This window comes from Suncus etruscus, chromosome 6, assembly GCF_024139225.1.
Source record: "Suncus etruscus isolate mSunEtr1 chromosome 6, mSunEtr1.pri.cur, whole genome shotgun sequence".
Classification (NCBI taxonomy): Eukaryota; Metazoa; Chordata; class Mammalia; order Eulipotyphla; family Soricidae; genus Suncus; species Suncus etruscus.
The window spans coordinates 13,568,385-13,588,269 of record NC_064853.1 but is presented as its reverse complement, the minus strand read 5'-3'; the positions used below and the strand labels follow the sequence as shown (position 1 = coordinate 13,588,269).

Here is a 19,885-nt window from a genome sequence, read left to right as displayed (position 1 = left end):
GCATTTTATTTACTATCAGAAACTTCCCACTTTTATAGCAGGCTGGGCTGGTGAATTGACCATGGACCATGAAGTGGGCTCTTAGCATCTCGATGATTCTACTGCACAAAGAAACTGCTGCAGAGTCACTGCCAGAGGCCAGATCTGGTTCTTGATCAGCAACTGAGGTCAAAGAGGTACCTTTGGACTGGATCCCTGTCGGGAGAGACGCTGGGGCCCGACAGCCAGCTTGGGGCTATGGTTGGTGCAGTCAGATTTTGGCAGGTGTTTGTTAAGACTCTTTCAGGTTTTAGGTGGTTTTTTTTGGGGGGGTCTAGAGGAGTTGGCTTTGGGCCCACACCCAGTGACGCTCAGGGATTATCCTGACTCTGAGCTCAGAAATTGCTCCTGGCTTGGGGGACCATATGGGATGCCGGGAGATCAAACCACGGTTCTTCCTAGGTTAGCGTGTACAAGGCAAACTCCCTACCGCTTGCGCCAGCACTTCAGCCCCAGGTTTTTAATTTGGCCCATGCCTAGGTTTATACTGAGTAGTGACCTCCCCTTTTTCACCAGGGTCAAAGCAACCAGGACACAGAGAAAAATGATTGTTTTTCTCCATCAGAAGCCTGGTAAAAGGGATCAGAAGTGGCAAGACTCTTTTTTTTTTTTTTTTTTTTTGGTTTTTAGGCCACACCCGGTTGACGCTCAGGGGTTACTCCTGGCTATGCGCTCAGAAGTCCCTCTTTTATGTCACATCTGATAACTAGAAAAGCAATGGTTAGACATGATGGATATTTAAATATGAAAATATGTAGATGTGTTTGAAACAAAGCAAGGTGTATTGTTTATCTGAGGTGAATCATTCGCTGGATATAGGGTTAAGGTTTGGTTATTCCACAGTTCCCAAAAGGAAAAGGGAAACCCCAGGTCCCCTATCCAGGAAGGATAGGAGAAACTGTTCCAGTTATATTAGCCCATAGTAAATAATCCACACAGGTAAGAGGGTAAAAAGAGGAAAGAAAGTTGAACACAAGTAGTTTACCAACAAGCCAGCTGCTCCAATCCAGGAGCCTGCAAGCCTGCAGCAAAAAACTTCTTTTTCAATTATCTGCCTCCTATCTATTCCGCTTCAAACTGCACACCTCTTCCGAGAGGGAGGGATAAAATAGCAGACAGAGAGAGCAGATACAAAAGAGGACTGAAAAAAAGTCCTTTATATACTTCACATATATCTTTGAGATTGCCTGAGCTACGGAAATGAGGAACAGACAGGATATATTGCAGAAGCCCAAGGCAGCCAGGGCCCGGTGCTGCAAGGCTCAAAGGGACCTGGGAGGCCAAGCTGCAGGGTAGGGCCTTGTAGAGACACCAACATGTAGCAACCGCCTACCTGGGACTGAAAGATAGAGAGGAGAGAAGCCAAATACTTTTGATTCTTCCTGGAATCTAAGGTCTGTTGCAGCCCTGGGATTTTGAAGAGTGGGAGAGAGAAATAAATAGATGGAAATTCACCTGCCAGAGGTGGCTGGGAGGCCCTGGTACAAGAAAGAAAGAAAGAAAGAAAGAAAGAAAGAAAGAAAGAAAGAAAGAAAGAAAGAAAGAAAGAAAGAAAGAAAGAAAGAAAGACAGAAAGAAAGAAAGAAAGAAAGAAGAGAGAGAGAGAGAGAGAGAGAGAGAGAGAGAGGGAGGGAGGGAGGGAGGGAGGGAGGGAGGGAGGGAGGGAGGGAGGGAGGGAGGGAGGGAGGGAGGGAGGGAGGGAGGGAATAGTGGTAGGGTGTTTATCTTGCCTGTGGCCGAGCCAGGATGGACCCAGATTCTTTCCCCAGCTATCCCACATGGTCTCCTGAGCCTGCCACATTGATTTGAGGACAGAGCCAGGAGTAACCCCTGAGTGCCACTGGTGTGGCCCAAACACCAAAAATAAATGAACAAACAAGTAACTTTTTTTTTTTTTTTTGGTTTTTCGGGCCACAGCCGTTTGATGCTCAGGGGTTACTCCTGGCTAAGTGATCAGAAATTGCCCCTGGCTTGGGGGGACCATATGGGATGCCTGGGATCGAACCACAGTCCTTCCTTGGCTGGCGCTTGCAAGGCAGACACCTTACCTCTAGTACCACCTCGCCGGCCCCAGCATCTTTTTTTTGTTTTTGTTTTTGTTTTTGGGTCACACCCGGCGGTGCTCAGGGGTTTCTCCTGGCTGTCTGCTCAGAAATAGCTCCTGGCAGGCACAGGGGACCATATGGGACACCGGGATTTGAACCAACCACCTTTGGTCCTAGATCGGCTGCTTGCAAGGCAAACGCTGATGTGCTATCTCTCCGCGGCCCCATCATCTTGATGCTTTATCTCCGACCCCCTGTGAGCTAGCAAGCATTGCTCTGGTTACTATCCTAGGCCCCTTGCAACAGTCCAAGTTTTTCCTTTTATACCCAGCATGACACGGGGGTGTCCAAGTCATGTCCTGATTCAACTGTCATTGCAGAGGGGTTACCCAAGGGGCATGTTCAAGTCAACATTGTGTGAGCTGTTGAACACTGGCTGTTGCTTGCTTCTCTCCTGCTGCTCCCGGCTACCTTGACACGAGTGTCAGACCAAACCGTTTCACTCAGAGGAAGGAGGAAGGGAGCTGGTTGGGAGAGCTACATGTGATGACAGGTTATGAATGCAGTAGTTTGGGGTTTTGTTTTAGTAATGGGGCCATATCTGATTAATTAATTCTTTTTTTTTTTTTTTTGGTTTTTGGGCCACACCCGGTAACGCTCAGGGGTTACTCCTGGCCATGTGCTCAGAAGTTGCTCCTGGCTTGGGGGACCATATGGGACACCGGGGGATCGAACCGCGGTCCGTCCAAGGCTAGCGCAGGCAAGGCAGGAACCTTACCTTTAGCGCCACCGCCCGGCCCCCTGATTAATTAATTATTAGGGGTCACTCCCGGTTCTGCACTCAGGAGACCATATGGGATGCCAGAGATCAAATCTGGGTTGGTCGTGTACAAGGAAAACACCATATCTGTTCACTGTTAGTATGGATCCCAGAAAAGACTTCTTTAAAGGAAAAAGAAGGAATGGCAGAAACACTGCTACAGTATAGCAAGGTCTCCTAAAGTAGATTCCAGAAGCCGAATTGCATCTTTTATATCTTTGTAGCAAAGTGGGTGGGTATCGTTTAATTAAGTTTCAAGAATGTAGGCCAAACATTTTAAAGCAGACTAACTTACTAATTAATTAAATTAACTCAGTTTAACTAATTTTAGCATTACTAGCTTTTACTAATAAATCCTAGCTCATCGGCCTCCCTTAGCTTAGACTAGGTGACTAGGTGTTTTTTTTTTTTTGTGTGTTTTTTTTTTTTTTTTGCCCACTGTGATAGACGTGTGAACTTTGTTCTGCCATGCTTTTCTCCCTGGTCATGGTTAAGCAGAAAATAATTTCTCCTCTTATTTCATCTCTGCTCTCACCATTAAATCATATTTGTAGGCTTCCCAAGGTATTATTTTTTTAATCTTTATTTGTTTTATTGATTGATTGGTTTTGGGGACACACCTGGTGGTACTCAAGGGGGCTCTTCCTAGCTCTGCACTCAGAAATTGCCCCTGGCAGACTGGAGACCTTATGAGATGCCGGGAATCGAATAGGGTCCCTCCTGGGTCGGCCACATGCAAGGCAAATAAATGTCCTACCGCTGTACTATCTCTCCAGCCCCACCAAGATATTATCCTGATAGCTATAAATGCCAGACTAAGGTTGTAGGTTGCTTTGACAACTTACTTGACTTTGTTCTCTGGTTTCCCAATTTTTGTCAGTGTGAAAGGATTGTGAAGGGAGCCCTTAGACCTCATTTGACAGTGTTCAGAAGTATCCCTGGCTGTGCTCAGGGAACCATAGATAACTCTTGAACATGTTGCTTATAGGGCAAATCCTTCACCTTCTGGACTCTCTAGTTCTTTGATCTCTCTGGTTTCCTGATGTCAGTGCCCTGGTACTTTGTAAAAGCTAAGTAAATGTCACTCTACTAATGGCAGTTATCATTGTCATTCAGCTCATTGGTTAGATTGTGAACTTAACATAGTAGCATGTATGCATGTTTAGCTATAAGTCTCCAATCTGAGGTCAGTGTACCTTATTCCTGGCAATGCGCTCAGAAATTGCTCCTGGTTTGGGGGACCATATGGGACACTGGGGGATCAAACCTCAGTCTGTCCTAGGTCAGCTGAGTGCATGGCAAATACCCTGCTGCTGTGCCACCTCTCCAGCCCAATTCATAGGTATATAAAACACATTTCCTATATACAGGTATTGTCACTTTAACTGGAAGGATTAAGGAATGAGAACAGAAATCTACCTTTTTTTTTGGTTTGTTTTTGTTTTTTGGGGCCACACCTGTTGACGCTCAGGGGTTACTCCTGGCTATGTGCCCAGAAATCACTCCTGGCTTGGGAGACTATATGGGATGCCTGGGGATGGAACCACAGTCCGTCCTAGGCTAAAGCTGGCTAGGCAGACGCCTTACTGCTCCACACCACTGCTCCGGCCCCCAGAAATCTACTTTTATAGGCTGGAGGTGGATAGAAATCACAATATCAGGGGTTGGAGAGAAAGCATAGCAGTATGGCACCTGCCTCGCAAGCAGCTAATCCAGGATGGATGGTGGTTTGAATCCCGGCATTCCATATGGTCCCCCGAGCCTGCCAGGAGCGATTTCTGAGCACAGAGCCAGGAGTAACCCCTGAGTGCTGCTGGGTGTGACCACAAAACAAAACAAAACAAAATAAAATAGAAAGAAATTACAATAGAAGAAAAATGTTCCAACTAGATTAGTAAGAGAAACAGAATGAGTCAGAAAACCATTTCTCACTCTGCCTGGGAGGCCATGAAGAAATACAATAGACTGTACGGCCTTTCCTGATAGTTCTTCCTGTTCCCTTCTGATGTTACAGTCGCTTAGATTATCCACAGGCAGGGGTAGAACCTGCAGCTCCAGAGGTGGTGTTAAAAATTGATGTTTAAGGACTGGAGTGATAGCACAGTGAGTAGGGTGTTTGCCTTGCCTGCCATGTGGCTCACCTGGGTTCTATTTCCAGCATCCCATATGAGCCTGCCAGGAGTGATTCCTGAGCACAGAGCCAAGAGTAACCCCTGAACACCACTGGATGTGACTCAAAACCAAAAATTAAAAAAAAAATGAACTTTTATTTCCAAAAGAGGTGTGAGAGGGCTCTTCTTTTGCGAAAAGCTTCATGGCAGAACATTTGAGCTGGGATTTTATTTTTGTTTTTTGGGGGGCCACATCCAGTGGTGCTAAGAGCCTGCTCCTATACAGTGCTCTGAGGTGCTCTGGAGGTGCTCAGGGCACTTGTGTGATGCAGGATTGAACCTGGGCCACCCACATGCCAGCACAAGTTTGTTCTCTTGGGCCTAATTTTTTTTTTTATGGGTCACACCTGGCAACACTCAGGGGTTACTCCTGGCTCTACACTCAGAAATCACTCCTGGCAGTCTGGTGGGATCATATGAGATGCTGGGATTCGAACCACTGTCCTTCTGCATGCAAGGCAAATGCCTTACCTCTATGCTTTCTCTCCAGCCCTGTTGGGCCTGATTTTTTATTTTTTGATTTGGGGGCCACAGCCGGTTATGCTCTCAGGCTATTTCTAAATAGGGGTCCCCCCCCATGTAGCCCAAGCAGTGCTGGGAATCAAGCCCAGGGCTTCTGCAAGCAGTGCAATATCTCAAGCTCTTGGCTCCAGGTCCCCAACCCTGATTTTAAAGGGCCCACCTGTGATTTAAGGTGCATCTGGGAGCTTGCAACCTGCACTGCCATATGCTAAGCCAGCATGAGCAGAAACTCAATAGGAGTTGCTGCATTGCTGAGCTAGTGGATAATCCTTTGAACGGGCATCTGGGCTGCGTGTAGAAAGACGTGTGTGGGAGGAGGCTGGTGACTCTTGAAGGCCTTTCCTTTAAGTAATGGGATCCCCAAAGAATTTTTTCTGGGAAATGACGATGGTGATGGTTGGCTAATATTGGTGGGCTCTTCATTTGGTGTGTTTTGGGGCCACACCTAGCAATACTCAGGATTTAGTCCAGGAACTACTTCTGGCAGTGCTCAGAAAACCATATGGGGTGCAGGGGATCAAACCCAGGTTGGCTGTGTGTAAGGCAAACACTCTCCCTGCTGTATTATTGCTTTAGCCCTATAGGTCAGCTCATGGCTAAGTGCATGTTTGCTTACTGAACTTGTCTCTCATCTCTTTCAGGAGGTTCACAGTTTACTACAAGACTATGAGCTAAAGTACTGTTACTTGGACAGAAATAAACGAACAGGTGAGTTTCCATTTTGAGCATGGGGTTTCATTTTGATTCTGCGTGTCATCATTGGAAACAAGAAAGTGTGTCTTCAAACTTAAAATAAACTGTGACATTCTTCAGTATCAAGTCATACCAGTGTTATTCATGAGTCTTGGGATTTTTTACTTGATTTTACAATATCCTGTGTTACAGTGTTACCCTGAAGATTTGTTGCAGTCTTGGTATCCTTCTATTCAATATTTTGGGGGGGCTTTTGGACGATGCTCAGTAGTTTTCAGGGGTTATTCCTGGCCTTGTTTTCAGAAATTACTCCTGGCAGGCTCGGGGGACCATATGGGATTGAACCTTGGTTGGCCATGTGCAAGGCAAACACCTTACCTGCTTTGCTATCATTCCAGCCCACAATTTAATAATAATTTACTATTCGCTGAACAAATTTGGAAAATTCCTTAATTTTTCTGAGTACTGGTTTTATATTTGTGATATAAAATATATTGAGTCACATTGACAATGCTCAGACTTAGAGCCTTTCCCAGTGGTGCTCAAGGGAACATATGTGGTGCTGGGGATTGAGCCGCATATAAGGCGATCATCTTACCTTGTCTATCTTGCTGGCCCCTAAAATTAAAAAATATATAGAAGATATATAACCATATAGTATGGGCAATTTTCAAACCAGTACTTGTTTATTAAAACATTTTTGGTTTTAGGGATAAGGGTGGTGGTATAGGATGCATGCTGGAAACTTTGGTGGATGGAGGTCAACACTGGTGATGGGAATGGCCCTAATTCACTCATTGTATGCCTGAAATCCAACTATTAAGGACTTTGTAATTCACAATGGTTTCAATAAAAATGAAAAATGTTTTTGGAGTTTGCTATACATAACCCTTGACCATTAAGAAATGGCTTTTGAGGGGCCTGGAGAGATAGCACAGCAGTGTTTGCCTTGCAAGCAGCCAATCCAGGACCAAAGGTGGTTGGTTCAAATCCCGGTGTCCCATATGGTCCCCCGTGCCTGCCAGGAGCTATTTCTGAGCAGACAGCCAGGAGTAACCCCTGAACAATGCCGGGTGTGACCCAAAAACTAAAAAAAAAAAAAAAAAAAAAAAAAGAAATGGCTTTTGGGAGGCCCGAGAGATAGCATGGAGGTAAGGCGTTTCCCTTGCGTGCAGAAGGTTGGTGGTTCAAATTCCGGCATCCCAGATGGTCCCCCAAGCCTGCCAGGAGCGATTTCTGAGCATAGAGCCAGGAGTGACCCCTGAGCACTGCCGGGTGTGATCCAAAAACAAACAAAAAAAAAGAAAGTGCTTTTGGGGGTTGGGAAGAAATGTCTTTTGGGCCAGAGTGGTGGCACAAGTGGTAGAGCATTTGCCTTGCATGTGCTAACCTAGGAAATGGACTTTGGTTCAATCCCTGGTATCCCATATGGCCCCCCCAAGCCAGGAGCAATTTCTGAGCGTAGAGCCAGGAGTAACCCCTGAGAGTCACTGGATGTGACCCAAAAAGCAAAAAGAAAAAAAAAAAAAAAGAAAGAAAGAAAAAAAAAGAAAAAAAAAAAGAAAAGAAATGGCTTTTGCTCACTTATAATAACTTTATTAGCCTGAAGCATGGCCACCCTGTCCTTTTTGTGGGGGAAGTTATTTGCTTGAAGAATTATCTTTCAACCTTTGACTTTGAGTCTTGTTTGCTCTGACCATTCAAATGTGTTGTCTGGAGGCAGCAGACAGTTGGGTTGAATTTCTGATCCATTCTGCCACTCTGTCTCTTAAATGGTGCTTTTAACCCATTGACACTGAAAAAGATAGTGATCATAGAGTTTTATGCCATCTCTTCTAGGGAATTTGGTGTGATTGAAAAATTCATCTTGTCCTAAAGTGACTCCTTTAGATTGTCTCATAAAAATGATTTCGAGGGCCCAGAGAGATAGCACAACGGCATTTGCCTGGCAAACAGCCGGTCCAGAACCAAAGGTGGTTGGTTCGAATCCCGGTGTCCCATATGGTCCCCCGTGCCTGCCAGGAGCTATTTCTGAGCAGACAGCCAGGAGTAACCCCTGAGCACCGCCGGGTGTGGGGCCCCCCCCAAAAAAATGATTTTGAATCTGTGACATTCCTGAAGTTGTTTATCTGTGAGGTTGTATATTGTTCCTTCAACTCAGAATGAGAGCCTGGCTGGGTAAAGTATTCTTGGTGAAGTATTTGTTATATTGAGTTGTTTTTTTATTTACTATATCCTACCATTGTCTTTGGGCATAGAGGGTTTTATTTGGTAGGTCTGGTAGGTCGATTCTACTTATCAAACTACTTTTGTTTTTTTGTTTGTTTGTTTTGTGGGGTCTCACCAGTGGTGCTCAGGGCTTATACCTGTCTCACTCTTTTATTTTAATTACTTTATTTAAACATCTTGATTTATAAGGTTATTCATAATACATTGAGGGTTTTTCCCCACAGTTGCAAAGTTGTTCATGATTGTGTTTCAATCATACAGTGTCCAACACCCTTCAGCAGTGCACATTTCCCACCACCAAATGTCCCCAGTTTTCCTCCTGCACTCTCCCCTGACCTCTTCCCTGCCTGCATCTATGGCAGATATTTCTCCCTCTCTCTCTCTGTCACCCTCTCTCTTCCCTCTCTTCCCCTCTCTCCCCCTCCTTCCCCATCTCTCTGTCTCTCTTATTGTTTGCCTTTTAGACAGTGCAGTTTGCAGTATTGTTGCTGATGTGGTAAATACTTTGTCTAGAGTGATCATTTTCAAAGATCACTCTTAGCGGACTTAAAGGTCCATACGGGATGTTATGGAATCAAACCTTGGATGGTCATATGCAAGGCTTACATCCTTTTCTGCTGTACTATCACTCTGGTCCCTCTACTGTAAATCTTTTGTTGTTGTTGTTGTTTTGTTTTGTTTTGTTTTTGAGTCACACCCGGCGACACTCAGGGTTACTCCTGGCTCTGTGCTCAGAAATCGCTCCTGGTAGGCACAAGGGACCACATGAGATGCCAGGATTTGAACCACTGGGTTGACTGCTTGCAAGGCAAACACACTACTGCTGTGCTATCTCTCCAACCCCATCTACTGTAAACTTTCATTTTTTTTATTATTTTAGGGTCATACCCGGCAGCGCTCAGGGGTTCCTCCTGGCTCTACACTCAGAAATCGCCCCTGGCAGGCATTGGGGACCATATGGGATGCTGGGATTCGAACCACCATCCTTCTAAATGCAAGGCAAACACTCTACCTCCATGCTATCTCTCCGGCCCCAAACTTTCTTTGTTTTTTGTTTTTGGGTCACAGACGGCAATGCTCGGGTTACTCTAGGCTCTATGCTCAGAAATTGTTCCTGGCAGGCTTGGGGAACCATATGGGATGCTAGGATTTGAACCACCATTCTTCTGTATGCAAGGCAAATGCCCTACCTCCATGCTATCTCTCCAACCCCACTAGTGTAAATATTTTTTATATTAATATCTTTATTTAAACACCTTGATTACAAATATGATTGTAGTTGGGTTTCAGTCATATAAAGAACACTCCCCTTCACTGGTGCAACATTCCATCACATTACTGTAAATTTTAAGGTTGTACCTTTATATATGATTTTCTTCTTTGATCTTGTTGCTTTCAATATTTTATCTCTTTGGATTTTTTATTCTAATTAAGTTGTATCTTGGAGTATTTTTATTTGGATCTCTTTTACTTGGTACCCTTCCGGATTATAGGATGTGGGTGCATGTGCTATCCCGCTCTGGAAACTTCTCAGCAATGATGTCTTTGACTGTTGTTTCTTCATCAAAATTGCCCTCTTGGTTTTGGGGGACCCTGACGATTCTTATGTTATTACTCTTTGTTCTCAAGTTCTCTTGTCAGCTGTTCATTTATTTTCAGTCCCCCCCTCCCCACATCTTCTGCTATTGTTTGGAGGTATTTTGTACCTCATCTTCCAGCTCACTGATTCTCTCCTCAGCCATCAGTGAGGCCTACAAGTGAGATTTTCATTTTACCTAGCAAAATATTCAGTTCTGTCATTTCTATTTGAAATATTCTGATTGGGGGGCACACCGGGCAGTGCTCAGGGGTTACTCCTGGCTCTATGCTCAGAAATCGCTCCTGGCAGGCTTGGGGGACCATATGGGAGGCCGGGATTTGAACTACTATCCTTCTGCATGCAAGGCAAATGATCTACCTCCATGTTATCTCTCCAGCCCGAAATATTCTCATTTTTGCTCTCATCTCTTCTTGTGTTTCATTGCCTGTTCGTTCCATGGTTTCTTTGACTCCTTTAAACCTCCTCAACATTTTTTCTCTAAAGGTTATTTCACTGATGCTGACTGCCTGAGTCTTCACTATCATTCATTTAGTGTGGTGGGGTTCTGCATTGCTTTCCCACTGTGACTTTTGCAGCCTGGAGGTGTTTCCTGTGTTGCCATGTGGATAAGTTGATTTGAGTTAGGATGTCTTTGTATGCTCAGGGTGCGGTATGACAAAGTGAAGAAATGCTTGGCTTCACAGCAGCCATGTGCTTTGAGGGGATTCCTGACCTGCGTAACAAACCCTGACCCTATAGTGCTTTAATTTTGAGAGAGCACTTTATTTCCAATGGGTGGTTTTCACTGTGTACACCTTTTGTTTTGTTTTGGGACCATATCTGGCAGTTGGACTCAAGGAACCTTATGGGGTACCAGGGACAAACTCAGGTTAGCTGTGTGCAAGGAGAATTCCCTACCTGCAGTACTAGCTCTCCTGCCCCATGTGTAATGAACTTGAAAAATTTTTTTAGATTTTATTTGGGGGGTTTGGGGCCACACCCAGTGGTGCTCTGTAGTATTAAATAATTAAGAAGTCCTTTTGATGGACTTGGATGGTGGTGGATGGTGAATGGAGGCCTTTCTCCTCCAGCCCAGGACCACATGACTCCAATCCTTTCCAGCCCGCGCTCTGCAAGTTCAGGAGAGTGGTGGGTAGAAAACTCACAGGTAGGCTTCTTCAGGAAATAATATCTTTATTTGCCCTGGCCAGCATGTGTGGCCTATCATAACCATTTACACATGCTATCTTTAGCTTGCCCTGCGTCTTAGCTTCTTTCAGCCATCTTTTCTCCTCCAGCTCCTCCAACTCCATCCATGCAAATTCCCTTTTGCCCCTGAGGCCAAACCTTTTGTAACCTCCCAAGACCCCTCCCAGAAATGGGAGGGTCTTTCTTGTAGGTAAGATTACATGAAGAATGCAAGGTGGGGTTATAGTGCTCAGGGATTACTTCTGGCTCTGCATTCAGAAATCACTCATGGCAGGCTTGGGGGACCATATGGAATGTTGGGGATCTAACCCGGTTTGGCCACGTGCAAGACAGACACCCTACCCACTGTGCTATCATTCTGGCTTCTGTTGTGTACCTTTTAATCAGGGCTTTGAACTTTTCTTACAATGGTGCCTGAAATATTTATGTTCTTTGCTTCTATTCCAACAAGGAAGTTAATCAGATATGAGGGCTATTTTTTTTTTTTTTTTTATGAGAACCCGATCTTCATTATTTTGGGGAGGAGAGAGCCTGGGACACTTGTGCTTGTGGCTTCCTGTGGCTCTGTGTTCAGGGACTACTCCACGGAGATGCAGAAGGTTCTATATGAGTTGCTAAGGATGGGCCCAGCTTGGCCAGGTGCAAGACAAACACCTCACCACCACTACTTATCTTTCCAGCCCTATATCACAGGTAATTTTAGGGTAGGGTGAAAATCAAATGTGTATACAGTTTGAAAAGATTATCCCCCCACAATAAATAAATAAAATAAAATAAAAGACTCAAACCTCAAACTCTATAATATTGTTCATTCTATGAAATTTCCAAGACCATTCCTATATTTCTTTAGTTACTTGTCATAAAATCAGTTTGGTGGGAGATGTGAGCATTAAAAAGCACCTTTGAGGAGGATGAAGTGATCGTACAGTTGGTAAAGCGTTTGCTTTGCATGTGGCTGGCCTAGGTTTGATCCCCAGCATCCCATATGGTCCCTCAACCACTTCCAGGAATAATAAAATAATAACCCTGAGCATCACCAGAAGTGGCTCCAAACCAAACCAAACCAAACCAAAATAAAACAAAACACAGCACAGTGAGTGGTGGAGTTGAGAACTCAGTAGGCTGGAGGTCAGGGTTAGATTCTAACCTTTCTTGTCCCCTAAACATCAAGTGATCCTTGAGCACAGTGCTAGGAATAGCTCTTTAGTACCACTGAACGTGGCCTTGAATAAATTAACAAACCACAGTGAAATAGCATAGAAAATAATAGAGGGATGGGGCCAGAGAGATAGCACAGCAGTAGGGCATTTGTCTTGCATGCAGCCAATTCAGGATGGATGGTGGTTTGAATCCTGGCATCCCATATGGTCCCCCAAGCCTGCCAGCGATTTACGAGTGCAGAGTCAGAAGTAACCTCTGAGCACCGTCAGGTATGACCCCAAAGCCCAAAAAATAAAAAATAAAACATTAGCGGGTATCACATAAGCTAGAAGTATTATTTCCCACACATTTGTTTCAAAAGCAGATATGTGCAAATGCTACAGAATTCCAGACAGCAGGCATTTTTGTTTGTTTGTTTGTTTTTGGGTCACACCAGCAGCGCTCAGGGGTTACTCCTGTCTCTACAATCAGAAATCGTTCCTGGCAGGCTCGAGGGACCATTTGGGCTGCCGGGATTCGAACCACCGTCCTTCTGCATGCAAGGCAAACGCACTACCTCCATGCTATCTGTCCGGCCCAGTAGGCATTTCTTAAACCTGATTCATGGTTCCCCAAGATCTGAAAACCCTGACTTTGAACAACTCATCTTCCCTGTGCTTCCCTCCAGCGTTCGTCACTCTGTTGAACGGGGAGCAAGCCCAGAAAGCCATCCAGACCTTCCATCAATATTCCTTCCGAGGCAAGGACTTAGTCGTCCAGCTGCAGCCAACGGATGCCCTGCTCTGCATCACCAACCTGCCGACTTCTTTTACCCTCGAAGAGTTTGAAGAACTCGTCCGCACTTACGGAAACATCGAGAGGTGCTTTTTGGTCTACAGCGAGGTCACCGGCCACTCCAAAGGCTACGGGTTTGTGGAGTACATGAAGAAGGACTTTGCAGCCAAGGCGCGGCTGGAGCTGCTGGGCAAACTCCTGGGGGCCTCGGCGCTGTTCGCTCAGTGGATGGACGTGAGTCTGCTGGCCGCTGAGCTGGTGCATTCCAAGTGCCTTTGTATAGACAAACTCCCCAGTGACTACAGGGATGCCGAAGAGCTGTTGCGGTGCTTTTCCAGCATCCATAAGCCTGTGTTTTGCCAGGTATGTGCTTCTTGGAGCTCCTGGAAGATATTTTTAAGCCTACGCATGAGTCTTGTTTACACTTCTGGGTATCAGTCACATGCATCTGCAGTCAGTGATAAAGACTTGAGGGTCTTTTTGTTTGTTTGTTTATTTATTTGGGGTCCAGTCCAGGGGATGATCATGAGTTACTCCTGGCTCTGCACTCAGGGATCACTCTTGGCAGGGGCTAGGGGGGCCATATGGGATGCTGGGGATCGAACCCAAGTGGGTTGAGTGCAAGTTAAGTGCCCTTACTGAGCCTAAAGACTTTGGTTTTCTGGTTAGTGTGACTTTTCTTTTGTGGGTGTGCAGATAGAATTGTTAGGCTAGTATGTCTTGAACGATCACATGAAAAGTGAGTGTTCTTTTATATTCTATTCATTTATCCATTATCTCCTGGTCTGTACCAGACTGCTAGGGATCAAAAATTAGGAAAATCAGGTGATAATCTCTCTGTCTTCTCATGCTTTAGGAACAGAGACTGTAAAGAAAGTGAGTGATTGGAAATCATGTATGAAGGGTGATGGAAAGAAGATAGAAAGACACAAGAAGATTTAAAAAGAATGTTTAACTCTAGGGCTAGAGAAATGGGGTTAAAGCACTTGTCTTGCATGGGGTTCAACCCTGCTTCCTTTCCCAGCACCAAGAACCCCAGAAATGATCCCTGAGCTTCCCCCAGGTGTGACCCATAAATCAAGAGAAAGGAAGGAAGAAAAGGAAGATAGAAACTTAGGGGTGGGGCAGTAGCACCACAAACCACAAAAGTTTGATCCCTAGCACCACATGGCATCGTGGTCACTGCAAGGTAAGGCTCTGGAGGCCTCTGATTGATTCTGCTTGTGACCTTAGAGGGCCCTTGGCCTCTTAGTACCACCCGGGAAGCCCATCCCCAAAATAAGATAAATAGAAATTTGTCAGACTATTTAAGTTGGTTAAAGAAAATCAAGGTTTGAAACTAAGAGAGAACAAATCATTATTCACGTAATATATACTTAAAAATATATTTGCATACTATAAAAGCATGTGATTATTGTCATATCAACTGATATTGATCTCTGATTGCGATATGAATGGTGACTCCAAGTAGGCATTTTTAATTTTTTTTAAAATGTTTTCCCCAGGACATTCCAAGCTAAGTTTCAATACATTTACTGGGTCCTAGCATAATAGTGTGTGGTTTTGTTGAAGATAATGCAGATTTGTTCAACCTTTGTTTGGTTTGGGGCCACACTGACGGTGCTCAGGGGTTACTCCTGGCTCTGCACTCAGAAATAACTTCTGGCATGCTCAGGGGACCATATGGGATGCTGGAAATCAAACCCGGGTCAATCCCAGGTCCACCACATGCAAGGTAGACACCCTACTACTGTATTATCACTCAGGCCTTGGTCAAGATGTAGAAACTCTTTGTTTTGACTTTTTGGTCACACTGGGTGGTGCTTAGAGCTTACTCTTGGCTCGGGGATAGCTTCAAAAAAGGATCAGGGGGCTGGAGAGATAACATGGAGGTGAGGCATTTGCCTTGCATGCAGAAGGATGGTGGTTCAAATCCCGGTATCCCGTATGGTCCCCCGAGCCTGCCAGGAGCGATTTCTGAGTGCAGAGCCAGAAGTAACTCCTGAGCACTGCCAGGTGTGACCCAAAAACCAAACCAAACCAAACCAACAAAACGAAAACAAAAAGGAGGATCAGGGGCCAATATTGGGTGCCAGGGATTAAACAAGGTCAGCAAGGCAAGCAGTTTACCTCTTATACTATTGTTCTGACCCCACTATTTGCTTTTATTGTCTTTGGGGTGCATACTTGGCTCTGCTCGGGGGTTATTCCTGGCTCTGTGTTGAGTGATCACTCCTCGTAGCCCCGAGGGTCTTTAGATGGTGTTGGGGATTGAACCTGGGTCAGCCCTGTGCAAAACAAGCACCCTGTCTTCTGTAGTCTCACTCCAGCCCCCATGCTGAGTCTCTTTTTTGTTGTTTTGTTTTTGGGTCACACCCAGTGGTGCTGAGGGGTTACTCCTGGCTATGAGCTCAGAAATCGCTCCTGGCTTAGGGGACCATATAGTATGCTGGGGATCAAACCCAGATCCTCGTCCTGGGTTAGCCGTGTGCAAGGCAAGCACCCTACAGCTGCACTACCACTCCAGAACCTGAGTTTTCTTTTTTTTTTTTTTTGGTTTTTGGGTCACATTTTGCAGCACTCAGGGGTTAGGTTAGTCCTGACTCTACACTCAGAAATCGCTCTGGCAGGCTCGATTAACCATATGGGATGCCAGGATTTGAACCACCGTCCTTCTGCGTGCAAGGCAAATACCTTACCTTCATGCTATCTCTCCAGCCCCGAGTCTCATCCTTTTATTTTTGCTTCTGATGCCAGTTTTTTTCCCCAGTCCAGAACTGTAGCATCTTCCTTCCCGCTACTCTTGTAGGTGCACTAGTGAAAGTACACTAAGTTCTTTATTGTAGGAGTTTATTTAGGATACATTTGGGAGGAAAGGTTGTATATTGTATTTGATATTTTAAAAAAACGGGGCCGTTTTTTTTCACTTATTTTATATCCCTAAAATAAAGGCTGAATAGGGCCCATCTATTTCTTTTCACTTGATAATGCAAAGTATATTTGATATAGACATATCTAATTGATCTGTGTTGTTTTCCACATTATATGGTGAATTTATTTGAAAGGAAGGTTTTGTTTTGTTTTGTTTTTTGTTTTTGTTTTTGAGTTACACCCGGCAGCACTCAGGGGTTACTCCTGGCTCTGTGCTCAGAAATCACTCCTGGCAGTCTTGGGGGATCATATGGGATGTTGGGATTCGAATCACAATCCTTCTGCATGCAAGGCAAACGCCCTGAAAACTGGCCCCTGAAAGAAAATTTTAATGACCACATTTTCATAATTTCATCTGAATCATCAGTTACATATGGTTTTTGTTTATTTGTTTGTTTTGAGGACATACCTGGTAAAACTCAGGAGTTCCTGCTGACTCTGCACTCAGGAATTATTCCTGGCAGTGCCCAGGACCACATGGGTGCCAGAGATTGAACCACAGTCAGCAACGTTCAACACAAGAATCTTCCTCGCTGTATTATCACTCCAGCCCCTGAATGCCTCTTGTTGTATAGGAATTGCCATTGTGTGGGCTTTGCCTTTTAAAAATAAATTAGATAGGGCCGGAGAGATAGCACAGCAGTAGGGCATTTGCTTTGCAAGCACCGGCACAGGACCAGGACTGATGGTGGTTTGAATCCTGGCATCCCATATGGTACCTGAGTCTGCCAGGGGTGATTTCTGAGCACAGAGCTAGGAGTAATCCTTGAGTGCTTCTAGGTGTGAACCAAAAACAACAACAACAAAAATTAGAAATGGACAGAAGAGAAAGCTGGCAGAACCTTGTCCATGGGTAGATAGAAAATTATGTTTTCTCTCTTGGAAAGGGGGAGAAAAATAAGTGTAATGTTGTTTTCTGCAAGAAAGAGGTACTTTCTGCCAGCAGCATCATGCCCTGACACCTTTGCTCTGGAATTTGAAATCAATAGACAGGAGGTAGCTGTTCTCTCAGCGTGGTGACAGAATTGCTCTGTGATAAAGCAAATCCCTTCAGCTTGCACAGGATGAAGGGAGCTACGTCGGTGGCTTTGCAGTGGTGGAATACAGCACAGCCGAGCAGGCTGAAGAGGTCCAGCGGGCGGCCGATGGGATGAGTATCCAGGGGAGCAAAGTCCAGGTTTCCTTCTGCGCCCCGGGAGCACCAGGAAGAAGCACTTTGGCAGCCCTGATAGCGGCTCAGCGTGTGGTGAGTCTCTTATCTTTGGGACGTAGAGAAATTCAGAGCCTCTTTTTATTTTTAAATGCTTGAAACTTTATTTAAACAAAATTGTTTAATTTTGTAAAATCTGCAAAATTTAATTTGCAAAATGATTCACAGTACAGTTACTTAGGGATTCAATGATCAACACCAATCTCATCCTTAGTGTGACCTTCTCTCCACCAAATGTCCCCAGTTTCCTACCCTTCCACCTCTAGCCTGCCTCCTTAGCAGGCAAAAATAAACTTGCTTTTTATGCTTTTAACCACATATCTCATAATGGTGAGGCTAAAGTCATTGCTTGAGGGTTTACTGAGCTGTTAGGGGCCAGTTGAGCCTTCTATGCTATTGTTTTTGCATACTAAACTTAATGGATTTTTCCCCCTCAGTTTTTGGGCCACACATGGCAGTGCTCAGAATTTACTCCTGGCTCTGTTCTTAGAAATTGCTCCTGGCAGCCTCGGAGAACTATATGAGATGCCGGGAATTGAACTTTGGTCGTCTCAGGTTGGCTGCATGCAAAGCAAAAGCCCTACCACTGTGTTACCGCTCTGGCCCTGAATTTAATGGATTTTTATGAAGCTTTCCCATCTAATTTGCTGTGTGCCTACTACTGGACTTTCAGTGCTCTGATATTAGGAGGTTCTGTAAACTCCTGCAGCTGTAGCATCAGGAAGATTCTGGCCTTTCAAGCTCTGCTGAGTTGTAGCTTCTCTCTGAGAGAACTCTCTTCCTCAGAACTTCCTACAGGTTCTGCACCCAGAACTTTCACTCTTCCCTGGGATTCTCACTGTTTCTGTGTCTGGAACCTTTTCTACCCTGGGCCTTCTTACAGTTCTACATCTAGAACCTTCTCTCTCCCCAGGAATTTTGCATAGGTTGTGTGTCTGGAGCCTTTTCTCTCACTTGGGCTTTATCAAAGGATCTGCATCTAGAACCTCTCCTCAGGCTTCTCAGGTTCTGTGCCTAGAACCTTTTCTCACCCAGGGCTTCACTTCTTTCTGTGTTTGGCACCTCATCTCTACCCAGAGCCTTCTCATGCACAGGTTTTGCATTGTGAGGTATGGGAACCTTCTTTCTTACCTAGAACTTCAGAGTTTCTGTCTAGAACCTTCTTTCTCACCCAAGACTTCACTTATGTTCTGTATCTGATCCCTTCTCTCTCATCTAGACTGTCTCACAGGTTCTGTCACTGTAAGCTTTTCTCTCACCCGTGGTTTTTTACAGAGCCTGAATCTGGAACTTTCTCTCTTCCCCAGAACTTCTTACAGGTTCTACTTCTGGAACCTTTACTCTTCCATGGGGCTTCTCACAGGTTGTGTCTGAAACCTTCTCTCCCTTGGGGCTTCTCAAAGATTTTGCATCTTAGAACCTTATCTCCCCTGGGGTTCTTCCCAGAACCTCATCTAGATCTCTCACTTCCACCTACACTGAATTGGCAGGAAGCAAGGGCCATTGTCATTGTCTTGCTAAGTTCTTGTTTTCTCTTGGCTCATGGCCCATGTTTTCTTTGACATCTTCAATGATCTCATCTACCAAGGTTAGTTCTTGTAGAAAGGTTAGTTCATGGCACTGTTTATGGTTAGTCTGGTTTTGTGTTGGGGCCACACTGGCAGTGCTCAGGGACCACTTCTGACTCTTGGCAATGCTTGGGGAACCGTGTGTGCAGAGGATTCCAACTCAGTTTTGACACTGTGAGGATTTTAAGAGTTTGGTGCTGAACAGGAGAGCATAGTGGGTAGGAAATTTGCCTTGCATATAGCTGGCCCTGTTTCAAACCCTGGCACCTTATATGGTCTCCTAAGCTCAGTGGAGCACAGAGTCCAGGTGATCCCTGAGCACAGAGCACCATTGGGTGTGGCTTAAACTTCTCCCCACGGAAGAAGATCCACATTCGAATAAGGATTGAAAATCTTCAGATCCGGGGCCCGGAGAGATAGCACAGTGGTGTTTGCCTTGCAAGCAGCCGATCCAGGACCAAAGGTGGTTGGTTCGAATCCCAGTGTCCCATATGGTCCCCCGTGCCTGCCAGGAGATATTTCTGAGCAGACAGCCAGGAGTAACCCCTGAGCACTGCCGGGTGTGACCCAAAAAAACAAAAAAAAAAAAAACAAAAAGAAAATCTTCAGATCCAGGGGCTGGAGTAATAGCACAAGGATATGGCGTTTGCCTTGCTGACCCAGGATGGATGCAAGTTCGATTCCCCCAGCGTCCCTTATTGTCCCCCAAGCTTGGAGCGATTTCTGAGGGCAGAGCCAGAAATAACCTCTGAGCGTCACCCGGTGTGGCCCAAAAAAACCAAACAAAAACACAAAAAAACACCCCCCCTCAAAAAAAGAAGTCTTCAATCCAGTCAGCAAATTCTTCCCCTGTTAACATGTTCAGATCTCCTTGGTGTTTGCCTCCCTCCATGGTTTAAAGGAGTTCCTTTTATGAAACGGACAGTTAGCCCTC

At 45.1% G+C, this 19,885-nt stretch overlaps 1 protein-coding gene across 1 annotated transcript in view; it reads left to right on the top strand.

Annotated features, from left to right (window-relative positions):
* The window catches only part of RAVER2 (ribonucleoprotein, PTB binding 2), a 78,422-nt gene that overhangs the window by 32,446 nt on the left and 26,091 nt on the right, over positions 1 to 19,885 (top strand). Inside the window, exons 3-5 of the mRNA XM_049775457.1 lie at positions 6,239 to 6,305; positions 13,136 to 13,605; positions 17,228 to 17,419. Of these exons, the coding sequence (XP_049631414.1) occupies positions 6,239 to 6,305; positions 13,136 to 13,605; positions 17,228 to 17,419 (729 nt within the window). The remainder of the gene's footprint in view (positions 1 to 6,238; positions 6,306 to 13,135; positions 13,606 to 17,227; positions 17,420 to 19,885) is intronic.